Here is a 14,995-nt window from a genome sequence, read left to right on the forward strand (position 1 = left end):
AGACAGGAGCATCCCATCCTGGGGTCTCTCTGACTCTTGGACTTCAATCAATCAATCAGTCAGTGATATTTATTGAGTGCTTACTGTAGGCAGAGCACCGGATTAAGCGCTTGGGAGAGTACAAATAACAGAGTTGGCAGGCACGTTCCCTACCTTTCCCATGCGAACCCTGAGGGCTGAATTAGGGGCCTGGTTGTCTCTCCCAGCTCTATGAACCCAATTTGGATTCTGGGTGGCAGTGTGTGTGTGTCTCGGGGTGGGAGGTGAATGCGTGAGGATGTGCGTGGATGTGCGTGGTGGAGTCAGAGGGGAGGAGTGTCGGGTATTTGCACACACGTTCGGTTCTGAGCTCACAGGGGCCCAGGAGCCCGATTGGGCCCCCCTCCTCCCATCCCTCCCTGTGCCAACACAGCTCCAGAGAAAAGTGCCAGGGCTGTTGGCACCCGTCGGCGGCATTAATTGACGTATCGTTTACATGCATTTGCATATCAAGGTCAAGAGATCCGACTTGGAGTCTGATAAAGAAAACAAAAAATGGAGAAACCGGCTCGACCAGCAGCACCCCGGGCGCGAGAAAATGCGGAGCGGATTTGGATCCAGATCATTTAGATCACGTCTGGGTTCCGGAAGTGGCCAGTACCGCAGGCCGGGGCCCAGATGGGCAGAGTGGGCAGGGGCCGAGGAAGACTCTGGAAGACGGCTGGGGAGAGAAAGGGGGGCTGGGAGCACGGGCAGAGACAGAGGCGGGGGGCTGTTGGGAGGACTCTGTCTCCCCGTCTCAGCACCCTTGCCCTCTGCCTCTGCCAGCCGGGCTACTCTAATCAGTCCCTGGCACCCCCAAGAAGCCAGGCCTGGCTCCTCGGGGAGGCCGGTCGCCAAGGGAACCCCCAAGGCCTGCAACCAGTCTTTTGCCCCTGCGCCAGCCACCACCCCACAGCTGCCTTCCCTGAAGACCCTCAGCGGTTAACTCTTAGGTGGTCTGGCCAGACCTTCAGGCCGGTCCTGCCTCTGTGGCTCCCTCACGTCCAAGCGAAGGAAATCAACAGAGAGGCCGGCCTGGGGGATTTGCATGCTGATTTGCCTGCAATTTGCATATTTCGACACGCACCGCATGCCACCGTCTCGGCTCAGGCGGTTCTTGAGCCAGAGTTCCCCAGTCCTCTCCGAAAGCCGTCGTTTCTCTTTTCCTCTTCCTGGCTTCTCCTCAGGCCCCTGTGGATTCTGAGCCGTATTCCATTCACGGGGGTGTGTGCGCGGCAGAAGCGGATCCCCGGAGGCGGGGAAAGGGGAGGGAAGGGGCTATCTGGGAGACCGTGGGGCTGGATGGGTGGACTGTCCCAGGCCAAACCCGGTTCGGGTTCAGCTGGCAGTGGGCCACTCTCAGGGAGTCAACGACTTGCCAGATCGCGGCTGTGAAGGCCTCGTTTCTGGGGGTCTTGTTGGACTGAGGCCAGCATCACCGGAGCCTCTGCTTATCTCAAAGAGGCAGGGAGGCCCCGAGGTTGGGGGCCGGTGGTGGGCTTAGCCGGACTAGAGATGGACTAAGTTTTCCGGGCCAGTGGCTAGGCCCGAGCCTGAGGCTGGGGCCTTGAAGGGCGAGGACTAAAGCTGGGGTTGGGGTTAGGGCTTGGGCCAGGGCGGGGCCTGGATCTTGGCCTGGGACAGGATTGGGCACTGGACTGTGGCTGAAGGTTCAAAGGTTCCAGAAGGGTTAAATGGGAATTTGGTGATGGATCACTAGAGGAAGAAGTTGGAGTCTCTGGGTGGTCCATCCTGAACCATGTGGTTGGACGTCCAGCTGGGCGACAATTAGACCGTTTCCCAAACGTCCCACCAGAGAGAGGATCCAGGACCGGATGGGAGAGACACCCCGGGTACGGCCTTACACCCAAACCTTCTCAAACTTCCTCTTACCATTCTGTCCCTAGCCCAGTCGCGTGGCCGCCATAATGAATTTGGGGGCCGACAGGGGCAAGGCTGAAGTGAAGGTGGTCACGGTGTGAGGGGAAGCAGCTGGGGCCTAGCACTTGGAGATCGACGTCCAGTCAGCCAATCGGTGATATTTATTGTGCGCTTTCTGTGAGCAGAGAGCACTATTCTAAGCATTTGGGAGAGTACAATATCACAGATCTGGTGGACAAATTTCCTGTCCACAAGGAGCTTACGTCCAGCTCTTGGTGCGATATCCGAGGCATTGGCGAAGCCTCAGCCTTTGGATATAGTGGATTTGGGGAATGTTTCCAAGCAGAGGGATTCATGGGCCAGGCTGCTGAGAGGAGTTCAATGGGCTAGTGGAGAGCTGGACTCTGGACACAGCTCTCCCTGAAGAGAAGCTGGAGGGGTGGGAGAAGTGGGGAAGGAGGCAGCAGCAGGGCTTTTTTTGGGGGAGGAGTTCAGTATTTGTTAAGTACCAGGCACTGTACTAAGCGCTGGGGTTGTTGTTGTTGTTTTATGCTGTCGAGTCACGTCCGACCCATAGTGACGCCATGGACGCATCTCTCCCAGGACGCCCCACTTCCATCTGCAATCGTTCTGGTAGTGGATCCAGAGAGTTTTCTTGGTAAAAATATGGAAGTGGTTTACCATGGCCTCCTTCCGCGCTGTAAGAGTGTGAGACTTACGTGGGACAGGAATTGGGTCCAACCTGACTAACTTGAATCTACCCCAGTGCTTAGAACAGTGCTTGGTGCCTAGTAAGCACTCAACAAGTATCATAATAATAATAATAATAATTATTATTAAGGGGCGGAGCCGGGATTATAACCAAGTCCTTCTGAGTCCCAGGCCTGTGCTCTATTATTCATTAGAACAAACTGCTTGCCCTAGGCTCAGTGGCCCCACCCCCACCCTATCAGAAACCCGGCCTTCGAGGCCGTGCCCCAGGAATGTGTCAGAGCAGGTGTGCCCGTCACTTGACACAAGGCAGACGCTCCCTGTCCTCGGAGGGAAGATTAGCTTGGCGGTTTCAGGAAGGAGCCCGAGAGCTTTCCGGAAAGCAAATGGCTCTGGATCCCACCATCATTACTGGGGATCCTATTCAGACCCCTTTCTGGAACTGCAAAAGAGGGACTCACAAAACTTTTTTTAATGGCATTTATTGAGCGCTTAGCCGGGCTTCGGAGTCAGATGTCATGGGTTCGACTCCCGGCTCTGCCACTTGTCAGCTGTGGGACTGTGGGCAAGTCACTTCACTTCTCTGGGCTTCAGTTACCTCATCTGTAAAATGGGGATTAACTGTGAGCCTCACGTGGGACAACCCGATGACCCTGTATCTACCCCAGCGCTTAGAACAGTGCTCTGCACATAGTAAGCGCTTAACAAATACCAACATTATTATTATTATTATTATTATGTGCCAGTCACCTTACTAAGCGCTGGAGTAGATAGAAGTTAATCAGGTTGGACACAGTCCCTGTCCCACATGGGGTTCACAGTCTTCATCCCCCTTTGACAGACGAGGTAACTGAGGCCCAGAAAAGTGAAGTGACTTGCCCAAGGTCTCCTAGCAGACAAGGGGCGGAGCAGGAATTAGAACGCAGGACTCTCAGGTCCATGATCTCTCCACTGGACCACACTGCTTCTCTTGGCAGCCCACTTCCCGCCTCCCACTGTCCCCTGCTCTCCCAGGGTTGGGATCCACTGAACGATCGACTGAGAGCTGGGATCCATCCCGAGAGTTGATGGGCTCAGCACTCCTCCTCGCAAACATGGGCCGGTGAAAAGAAAAGCCCCGGCCTTTGGGTTCATGGGGTCGTTTGCTTCCAGACCGACTCTCCCCGGGGCGCTGGGAGGCCAAGGATAATTTCAGGAACCTCCGAGCCCCGGTCCCGGGCCCCAGCCGGAGTCAGCCGCTCGGTCTTATCTGACCCAATCTGCTACCTTCCCGGCACCTCGATCTGTCCTGATGTTGTGGAAAATTTGATTTGAGAAGCAATTTTAGAGGAGGAAATAGAGCACTGTCTGAGTCAACTCGCTCCCGGAGGCTTGTCTTTCTCCCGGCTAATCAGCGGGCCGAGCGAGATGCGGGGTCTGAGGCCATCTGGCCGGCGGGGGTGGGAGCACGTCGGGGGTGGTCGGGGGGCGGGGACAGTTTGGAGGTTGGCTGAGTCTGGCCACCGACCTGCTGTGTGATATCAGGGCATATCTCGGGGCTTCTCTGAGCCTTAGTTTTCCAGGCTGTAAAACGGGAGAGCTCCTGTCCCTCTGTAGACATCCTACCTGTTAAGTCCTTGCCGGGAGATCCGCTTTAACCACGGATAACAGGAAACGCTCTGCGCATCTGGGATGAGGAAGGACAAGAGCCAGATACCCCGTCGCTGCTTTCTGTTGAGCCGGTACAAGTGGCGGGCACAAGGGAGAAGGTCAGAAAAAACTCTCCGAAGCATCAGGGAAGCCTCTTTCCACCCCCGGCCTAGCTGGGGACAGCTGAGAGAACCTAGATTGGGAAGAAGGGCAATGGTTTGTCTTCTGGTGGAAAAAATGAAGCACCAACACATAGTGGCTCGAGTCCAGGCCTGGGAGTCAGAAGATCATGGATTCTAATTCCGGCTCTGCAACTTGTCTGCTGCGTGACCTTGGGCAACTCACTTGACTTCTCTGTGCCTCAGTTACCACATCTGTAAAATGGGGATTGAGACTGTGAGTCCCATGTGAAACAGAAACTGTGTCCAGCCTGATATACTTGTATCCACTCCAGCGCTTAGAACAGTGCCTGACGCAAAGGAAGCACTTAACAAATATCCCCCTCTAGACTGTACGCTCGTTGTGGGAAGTTGTGTCACTGTTTGTTGTCGTGTTGTACTTTCCAAAGTGCTCAGTACAGTGCTCCGCACGCAGTAAGTGCTCAATAGGTACGATTGAACGAATGAATGAATGAACCCAGAAGTCAGAAGACCTGGGTTCCAATTCCACTCCACCGCTTGCAAACTGTGTGGCTTTGGATAAGTCACTTCCCTTTTCTATACCTCAGTTTCCTCATCTGCAAAATGGAGATTCACTTCGTGCTCTCCCTCCTCTTTAGACTGTGAGCCCCATTGGGGACCGGATTATCTTCTATCTGCCCCAGCGCTTGGCACCTATTAAGCCTATTCACAAATACCATCTCTGTATTATCACCCCAGTGCTCTCATGCTGGTGGCCCCGCCTGCCTCAGGCTTCTTGCTGAGCCAAGGGAAGGGTGGGAGCAGGGAGCTGGGGCTGCTCTGCAGGATTTGCGCTGTTGGAGCAGAGTGTCCAATTGAGTCATGCCCTGGCCCATGTGTACCATGCGTCCTTGCCAGAGGACCCGGCACTGGGGAAAGTGTCCTCTCACACCACAGCAGCCCTGTCCCCGATCCAGGGGGAACCCACCCCCCGGGTGGGTATTTGAGCGGATCCCTTTTCCCCCGATCCAGTTCCCCCCCAACGCCCAGCTCCTGAACCTGGCCCAATTAATCATATTTATTGAGTGCTTACTGTACTAAGCGCTTGGGAGAGTACAGTATAACAGAGTTGGTAGGTGTATTCCCTGCCCACAGCGAGCTTACAGTCTAGAGGACGCCCAGGTAGACCCAAGAGGCCTTCCCAAACTAAGCCCCTCCTTTCCTCTTCTCCCACTCCCTTCTGTGTCGCCCTGACTTATTTCCTTTCTTCTCCTCCCCTCCCAGCCCCGCAGCACTTATGTCCATATCTGCAATTTATTTATTTGTATTGATGTCTGTCTCCCCCACTCCAGATGGAAACTCTGTTGTGGGCAGGGAACACACCTGCTTGCTGTTGCATCGTACTCTCCCAAGCACTTAGTATGGTGCTCTGCACACAGTAAGCGCTCAGTAAATACTATCGAATGAATGACCCCAGCCTTCGATCAGCCATTACAGGGGGCAGGGGTGGGGTATCCGGGGCTGGGGGTGGGGAGAGGGGAGCTGCTTAATTTAGTCCCCCAGAAGGCACTAATTAGAATTGGGTCACGGAAGTGTCAGCCCCTCATCTCTATTGGGAACCCAGTGGAACCGATGGCGTATAATTAACGGGCACTTAATTGATGCACTTGGGACTTAATCATAGAGTTTGGACAAAGTCTTCGAGGAGCCTTTGTGTGAGGACAGAAGTGTGCTGGGTTGTCAGGAGTGAGAGAAAGAGTAGATAGAGACTGTGCCAGGTGAGATATTTGCCTTTTCTTCCTTCCTTTTTGGCTGCGGGGCAGAAGGTAGGACCGCTCAGAGGCAGCTTTCTCTGTTGGCTTTATCAATCAGTTCCAACTGATAGGCAAGCAGCCTGGTCTAGTGTATAGAGCACAGGTCTGGGAGGCAGAAGGACCTGGGTTCTAATCTCGGCTCTGCCACTTGTCTGCTGTGTGAACTCGGGCAAGTCACTTCACTTCTCTGGGCCCCAGTTATCTCATCTGTAAAATGGGGATGAAGACTGTGAGCCCCATATGAGACACAGACTGTGTCCTACCTGATTATCTTACGTCTACCCCAGTGCTTAGTATGTGCCTGGCACGTAGTAAGCTCTTAACAAACACCATTAAAAAAAATGTCATCGAGTGCTTACTGTGTGCAGAGCACTGGACTAAGCTCTTGAGAGGACAGTATGATAGAGTTGCTTGTTTTTGACTTTTTAGTGGTATTTAGTGGTATTTGTTAAGTGCTTACCATGTTCCAGGCACTGTACTAAGCACTGCAGTAGATACAAGCTAATCGAGTTGGACGCAGTCCATGTCCCACATAGGGCTCACAGTCTTAATCCCCACTTTACAGATGAGAGAACTGAGGCGCAGAGATGTGAAGTGACTTATCCAAGGTCACACGGCAGACAAATGGCAGAGACAGAATTAGAACCCAGTTGGTTGGCAAGATATCCTTCTACTCGGGCTGGAATCCTTGCCTCTGCCCGGCGTCCCCAGCTTCTGGGAATCACCCGTGCCCCCTTGGCTCTTCTCAGGCTCTTGTCCTCAGACATGGCATCCCATCGCCCTGTGACCTCACACCCACCTGTGGACTCCGACATCCCCTCTCAGAAGCCTCCAGTCCTCACCTTGTCCACCCTCCATTCTCTCCGATCGGCTGTCTCCGGCCCACCCCTTCCTTTGCGTGTGTTCCTGCCTGCTTCTGTCTAGTCTACCCCCTGCACTCCCCGGAGGAGAAGGATTAGAAACCAATGTATAGGGAACTCTAGACTGAGGGAGGAAGGGTCCCAACAAGCTGGGTGGAGGAGGGCAGGACAAGGGAGAAAGGGTCCCAAGCAAGCTGGGTGGAGGAGGGCAGGACTGGGCAGAGGAAGAGGAGCTTTCTCTTGCCCTGCCCCAGGACCTTTCCCTCAGCCCACACGCCATCCTCTCTTGCAGTTCGGAAGAACAGAAGTTATCGATAACACCTTGAATCCAGATTTTGTCCGCAAATTCATCCTGGATTATTTCTTTGAGGAGAAGCAGAACCTGCGATTTGACCTGTAAGTGGGGAATGCCTGTTGGGGGGCTGGGCAGTGGTTGCCACCCCAGGGAGCTCTCTACCCCTCAGAGTCAGCCTTGCCACTCTCTCTGGGTGCCCTCTGCCCAGGCCCAGGGTTTTTCCCCAGGGAGCTCTCTCCCCTGTCAGAGTCAGCCTCACCCACTGTCTGGGTGCCCACTGCCCAGGCCTGGGGTGGCCACCCCAGGGAGCTCTCTCCCCTCTGAGATTCAGCCCCACTAACTCTCTCTGGGTACCCACTGCCCACCCCCTCCCTGGTTCGGCCACATCCACGTCTCCTACCTCCCTGCCCTCTTCCCCGCCCTTTCTTGTCTCCCTGCAGCTGCGGGTTCCAGCAGACACCAAGTTGGGGTGCACCTGGGGGAGGGGCAGAACCAAGGCCTTCTCGTCCTCAGAGTAGAATTCCACACTGGGGTCTCCCTAAGTGCCCCCCTCACCTCAGGATCCTGTGAATGGGATTGCCCCATTGGGAAGGGAGGGATTTGGGGAGTGGCAGGCGAAGGGATGGAGGTTGTAAGCATTGGATGCTCTCTGATTTGCAGACCTGGGCCTTTCGATCAATCAATCAATCGTATTAATTGATCATTTACTGTGTGCAGAGCACCGTACTAAGTGCTTGGGAGAGTACAATATAACAGAGTTGGTAGACATGTTTCCTGCCCACAACAAACTTACAGTCTAGAGTTTACAGCCCATGTGCCAGACCTACCGGGCATGCTCCGAGCCCCAAACCTGGAAGCCCTTCTGATATTTTCAGGTCACATCAAGCCCATTCTTTCTGCTCAGAGACACATCCATAGCCCCCCCACTCCCCGCTCCCCCTCCAGAGGCCCTGGACTCCCACAGCCTTGCAGAAGTGTCCTAGCCACAAGAACTGGACTCCCCTGAGCCTCACAGCCCTGAGGCAGCTCCATCACATGTCCTGTTGTTTGCTCTCTCCTTGACGTGGAAGAAGCTGGGAGCAGGGTCAGCGGGGAGGAGACGGAAGGGTCTGGGGCCTGCTGGGGATGGCAGGGCAGTGTCGATTTCAGGAGCTGAGGGGAGGGCAAAGTGGCCAATGGAGGCGAGCTGAATCCTCTCCGATCCTGGCCCCGCTTCTCCCCTGCCCAGGCCCAGTCCTTGCTCCTGTTGCGCTGACAGGGCCCGATTCCCTCCAGGCCATGGTCTTAGGGATAAGGTAGGGGCAACAGGGATGTGCGATCAGGTGGAGAGACGGCCGGGAAAGAGCTGAACATATGTGTATGAGCAGGAGTGTGTGTATGTGTGTGTGTGTGTGTGTGTGTGTGCGCGTGAACAGCTGTGTGTAAGTGTTCGTGCACAGGTGTATTGGTGTATATGCGTGTGTGCACCTGGGCATGCAAGTACCTGTGTAGGTGTATATTTAGACCCGCATGAGGTGCAGGTCCTTGTGTGGCACGTGGATGACAGCAGGATACCCAAGGCCGTGCCGTAGGGTGAGCTGAAGGAAGGAGACAGGTGATTGGAAAGCCAGAACGAGCATCTTCACCGACAGGGTCCGTGTCCAGTTCCCACTGTTTACTCTTTCCCAGTGCGTAGTACAATAGGCACTTAATAAATATTCTTTACTACTACAACTATGACTACTATCTTAAATGATGTAGTACAATCCAAGAAGTGAAGTGACATGGAGGCAGATTGGTTAGGAGTTGAGGCCAGATGTCAGCCTAGTGGGCGGTGATCTTGAGAGAGAGCCCATCCGGGGACAGTGAATTGTAAACAGTGATGGACATTGGAAATAGATATCAGTCAGTCATATTTAATAATAATACCAATAATGTCGGTATTTGTCAAGCGCTTACTTTGTGCCGAGCACTGTTCTGAGCCCTGGGGGAGATGCAGGGTAATCAGGTCGTCCCACGTGGGGCTCACAGTCTTCATCCCCATTTTACAGATGAGGTCACTGAGGCTCAGAGAAGTGAAGTGACTTGCCCAAAGTCACACAGCAGACAAGTGGCGGAGCTGGGATCAGAACCCGCAACCTCTGACTCCCAAACCCGGGCTTTTTCTACTAAGCCACGTGTGCAGAGCACTGAACTAAGCCCTTGGGAGAGCACAATATAACAGACTAGGTAGACACATTCAATACCCACTAAGAGCTTACAGTCTAGATAGGGAAAGAGATATTAATATAAATAAGTTACAGATATGTACTCAAGCTGTGGGGCTTGGGTGGGCTGAATATCAATTGTTTAAAGGGTACAGATCCAACTGCATAGGCGACCCAGAAAGGAGAGGGAGTAGGGGAAATGAATCCTCTCAGGGTCGCACCTGGAGAGTTTCCAGTAGTCTACCAGTCTTGAAGAGTCAAGCCGAGGCCTACCCATTTCATTCCTTGCTTGGCCAGTGGCTAGCTGGTGGAAAGCAATCTGCTACAAGTCAAAACTCCTCCGCGCTGGGCTGCAGCGGCACGGGAGAGAGTCGAGGGCGGAGACTCAAGTTGACTGCGTGGAAGGAGGCAGTGGTAAACCACTTCTGGATTTTTACTCTATGGGTCCACTACCGGAAAGATTGCAGAAGTGGGACGTCCTGGGGGAGATGTGTCCGTGAAGTCGCTATGGGTCGGAGACGACTCGACAGAGTAATACGAGACAAGGGGAAAAGAGGGCTTATTCGGGTAGTGTCTGCAAACATACACCAAAACTAGACGTGTGCATATATGTGGAAATGTGTTCGTGTGTGCTCATATATGTGTGTACAAGGGTCTACCCAAGTGTCTATATGCTCTCATGTATGGGTAGGAGTGTGTGTGTGTGTGTGTGAGACTGTGCCCCCTCATCTTGATTCCTGCGTGTTCCTTGGTGAGCCTCCAAATTTGTGAAATTGGATGTGTGAGACGGGATTGTATAAAATGGTGTGTCAAGAAGGGTGTGCGTGATGGGGGGTGGCAGACATGGAGTGTGTCTATCTTGAGGAAAGAAGAAAAAGGATGGGAAAGGCAGAAAGGGGGAGAGGTGGGCCAACGGGAGAGACGTAGGGAGAGAAATTCGATTTTTCAAAAAGACCAAATTTGGGGGCCCCAGGAAGCTTCCAAGGCTGGGGATGAACGAGACCTGAGGAGCCTCAGAGTAGAGTGTCCAGGTTGGGAAGAAAAACTGAGAGGAAGGGAAGAGAGCAGGAGCAGCCAGGACGGTTCCTGACCCCGGGAACCAGAGAAGCAGATGAGGAGTGTGCTGAGGAAGATAACAGGGAGAAGGGGCCGGGGAGAGGAGCCTGGGATTGGTTGGAGGAGAAGGAGCTGAGGAGGGAAGTCTCGAGGTGGTTGGAGAATGAGCAGCTGTGGAGGGGGAACCTGGGGGTAGTGGAAGGAGAATGAACTGGGGAGGGGGGCCTGGGGGTGGTTGGAGAAGAAGAAACTGAAGAAGGGGAGTTTGGGGGTGGTTGGAGGAGAAGGAACTGGGGAGGGGGTTCTGGGGGTGGTAGGACGAGAAGGAGGGGCCGAGGAGGGAGCTGGGTTATGAAGGGAGATGGGGGAAGAGGTGGAGGCTGGATGAACTAGAGTCGGCGTAGGGGGTCTCACTGGGAGTGGACGGGGATCGGGTCTTCTCCCTCTCATATACTCTCTACAGTGCTTAGTATAGTACACTGCACACAGATGCTCAATAAACACGATTGATTGATCGACTGAAGTGGATATGGGTGGAAGGGAAACTCCCCAGTCTTCTCCTCTCCCCCACCAACGCCATGATAAACGCCCAACTCTCTGGCACCAAATAGCCCAGGGTAGAGAGGACAGGGAGCTGAGGTTACAGGGGAGGAGCAGCATGGTCTATTTGCTGTGGGACCTTGGGCAAATCACTTTGCTTCTTTGTGCCTCAGTTACCTCCTCTGTAAATTGGGGATTAAGACTGTGAGCTCCATGCGGGAATGAACTATATCCAACCTGAGTAATTTGTATCTACCCCAGCGCTTAGTACAGTGCCCGGAGCATCAGAAGTGCTTAACAAATACCATTTTAAAAAAAGGAGGGTGGGGGGAGAGTGACAAGCAGGGCTTAGGCCTGGATGTGGATGCTGGTGATGGGAGAGTATGAGGGCAGTGACAAGAATTTGGATGGAGTCTAAATAATAATGATGGTATTTGTTAAGCGCTTACTATTTGCCAAGCACTGTTCCAAATGCTGGAGCACTGTTCTAAGCACTGTGTGGGGAAGAGGTAGGCTAGAGGGACCCTGACCCCGGGTGGCATCGGAAGAAGCCAGAATCCAAGGCGGCGTTCTCTGCTTACGGCACAGGAAGGAAGGGGGGCCGGCCGGTGGGGGATCAGTCTTCATGGCTGCTCCCCTTCCCCCTTTCTCTCCCCTTCCTCCCCACCCCTTCAGGTATGACGTTGATTCCAAGAGCCCGGACTTGTCCAAACACGTGAGTGCTGGTTGCCCCCGGATCGGGGTCTGGAAGCTCTTGGGCTGGGGATCAGGTCTGCCCACACGGAGGCCCGTCCTGGGGACACCGTGTCTCAGACAGACCCTCTGGGTTGAAGGGGCACCCCTTCTGTCCCAGCTCTGGTGGGTTGGGACTGGGCCAGGGATTCAGTCTGGAGAGGTTCTGATTGTCCAGGCCACAGGTCCCCCGGGGTCCCCTAGGTTCTCTCTTGGAAGGCCTGCCCCCTGGCCCACTGGATCCTTCAGACCAGGATGGGCTGAGGGTGAGGTTAAGTGACCTTTTCCCTCGCACGGTTTTCCACGTCTGCCTTTCTCTTGGACAACCCTCCCCTCCCCCAACCCCAAACCCCTCCTGCTTTGCCCTGTCCACTCCTGCCCTTCCCTTCCCTAACCTGCTCTGCCCCACCCAGCCGGGTCTAGGGAGGTGCCCTGTTCATTCATTCGATAGTATTTATCGAGCGCTTATTGTTTGCAGAGCACTATACTAAGCGCTTGGGAGAGTACGATATAATAGTGACAGACATGTTCCCTGCCCTAACTTCCTCCACCGGGGCCACCCTGGAGGACAGGAGCTATGTCAGCCCCACATCACAGCCCCCTCCTCCCTAGGGGTCCTGCCCCCAGGGTGTGCCCCTATGGAGGGGGTGGCTGGGGTGGGGGCAGGAGAACCTCACCTCCTTCCCCTCCCCCCTTCCCTAGCAGGATTTTCTGGGCCAGGCCTTCTGCACTCTGGGAGAGATCGTGGGCTCCCCCGGGAGCCGGCTGGAGAAACCCCTTGTGTAAGTGTGTGGGCCACAGGGCTGAGGCTGGGGCTCTTGGGGTTGGGACTCTTGGGGTTGGGGAGGCTCGGGGTCGGATCGGGGAGGCAGCAGGGTTTGGGATGGGGAAGCAGACCTCCAGGGTGGGCGGAGCCACGGAGGAGACAGGGGGTAGGGTGGGACCATGAGGGGAAACCAGGTGGCCGGGTTGGATGGACAGGCTGAGGTGAACGGGGGAGGGAGGGCAGGACCAGGGCGGAGCTGGGCTAGTAAGGAGTCAAACAAGGCCTAGAAAGCAATTCTCTCAGCGCCTCCTCCAGATCCCCATTCCCAGCCACCCCCCGAGCCAGCCCCCGAGCTGGGCAGAAGGGTGGTAGGCACAGTGGTTGCTGGCCAGAGGCAGACCCTATAGGAGGGCACGGTCGGTCAATCACATACCTTGGGGCTGTGACAGGAGGCACGAGTAGGGGCCCGGCCTGCCTCCCCAGCCTCATCCTCACATGGATGGCTGCAGTTGCCAAATGGGCTTTTGTAGGGGGCAGGGAGGGCCTGGAGGGGTAATAGGATAGTCCAGCTGGGTGGGTCTGGGCTAGTTCAAGCTGGTCATGCTTCTCTCTCTCTTTTTCTTTTTCTCTTTCTCTTCTCCCTCTCTCCTTTATTCTCTCTCTTCCCTCTCTCTCCCTCCTTTCCTCTCTCTTCCCCCTTTCCTCTCTTTCTGCCCTACTTCTCTCTTCTCCCTCTCTCCTTTCCTCTCTCTCTCCCCTCCTCCTTCTTCTTCTCTCTCTCTGTCTCTTCTTCCTCTCTCCCCTTTTCCCTCCCTCCTTTCTTCTCTCTTCCCCCTTTCCTCTCTTTCTCCCCTACTTCTTCTCTCTTACTCCTTCTCTCCTTTCCTCTCTCTCTCCCCTCCTCATTCTTCTCTCTCTCTGTCTCTTCTTCCTCTCTCCCCTTTTCCCTCCCTTTCCCCTCTCTCTCTCTCTCTGTCTCTCTCTCTGTCTCTCTGTCTCTGTCTCTGTCTCTCCTCTTTCTTTGCAGGATCGGAGCCTTCACTTTGAACTCCCGGACTGGTAAACCCATCCCATCTGTTTCGAATGGGTAAGGAAGGACCTTGGCTACGGCCCAGCCCCAGTCTGATCCCCAGGCACAAGCTTCCAAAGACAGAGTACTCAGCCCCTCGATTCTGCGAGGCAATGTGGCCTTGTGGAAAGAGCCCAGACCTGGAAGTCAGGAGATAGGGGTTCTAGTCCCGGCTCTGCCTCCAGCCTTCTGGGTGACCTTGGGCAAATCACTTGACTCTTAATGTCTCGGTGTCCCCATCTTCGACTTCTAGACCGTGTGTCCCAGGTGGTTCAGGGACCACATCTGATCCGATGATCTTTTTCATCTGTCTCAGGACTTAGCACAGAACTTGTAAGGGCATAATAAATACCCTGATGTGTTGGCAGTAAGTCCCCTGGCCTGTCCAGAATAGAGGTGACATGTTTGGGTCACCCACTCTGTCCCCACAGGAACAGAGATCTCAGAGAGAACAGTCCAGCTAGGACCCTTGATGCTTCAGCCCTCTTCTTAAAGGTTGGAAAGGTGCCCGGTCCCCCGTCTGGCCTTAGGAGAATGACCTGCTCAGAACATACCGAGCCCCCTCTCCATGCTGCTAAATTTGCTTCATATCCTGAGGGCTAACAGTCCCCAGCTCATATAGTCTTCCCCACTTTCCCCTGGTAGCACCTCTGATCGCAGGGCCCTTTCAGTTTACCTCTGTCCTCCTCTGTCCACTTTGCCCCTCCCCACTCCGCCTCAGATCTGATGTGGAGTTGGAGTTTCCTCCAACTTCTAGCTACAGCCATCTCTGCCGTAGTCCTGGCGTCCTGTCTTGGCGTCCTTTCCAGGGCCCATCTTGTCCCTTAGAGTGACTGGGGCTGCTTCCCCTGCGGAAGTGGGAGGGGATTCCAGATGTTCCCAGTTGTGGAGGGTTCACCCCTAGGTTGCTCTGCTCTCCCCACTGGGTTTCATCCAATTTGCAGTTCATTGTGAGTAATTAAGCAGAATGCTAGTGGGTTATAACCCTGAATAGAAACAAGAGACAGGAAGAGAGAGGGCGAGAGAGAGAGAATAGAAGGTGTGTGGGGGACTGAGGGAAAAATGAGGAAAGGAGGGGAGGGAAGCAGGTGAGCTGGAAGGCAGGAAACCAGGCTGAGTGGGAAAACCAGGGAGGAGGAGGGATTGTGAGGGGGGAAGAGGGGGAAGGGAGAGGCTCTTCTTGTTTCTTCATAGGGGATCAAAAAAGGTGGAGTTTGAAGGGAGCGGGCTAGGATGGGATGAGCCGAGGTGTGGGGACAGACAGCATCTTAGCTGGGTTGGGGCGGACAACAGTTTCCGTGGGAGGAAAATTACCA

General features: G+C 54.6%; 1 protein-coding gene across 2 annotated transcripts in view; it reads left to right on the forward strand.

Moving 5' to 3' along the window:
* CPNE5 (copine 5) overlaps positions 1–14,995 on the forward strand; it is a 56,983-nt gene that overhangs the window by 21,341 nt on the left and 20,647 nt on the right. The window contains exons 4-7 of one of the 2 annotated variants that reach the window (XM_029069733.2): positions 7,328–7,431; positions 11,788–11,827; positions 12,547–12,626; positions 13,638–13,697. In XM_029069733.2, coding sequence (XP_028925566.1) covers positions 7,328–7,431; positions 11,788–11,827; positions 12,547–12,626; positions 13,638–13,697 — 284 coding nt within the window. The remainder of the gene's footprint in view (positions 1–7,327; positions 7,432–11,787; positions 11,828–12,546; positions 12,627–13,637; positions 13,698–14,995) is intronic. The other variant, XM_029069734.2, reaches the window with a different exon arrangement.

The sequence above is a fragment of the Ornithorhynchus anatinus genome, chromosome 7, assembly GCF_004115215.2.
Source record: "Ornithorhynchus anatinus isolate Pmale09 chromosome 7, mOrnAna1.pri.v4, whole genome shotgun sequence".
Classification (NCBI taxonomy): domain Eukaryota; kingdom Metazoa; phylum Chordata; class Mammalia; order Monotremata; family Ornithorhynchidae; genus Ornithorhynchus; species Ornithorhynchus anatinus.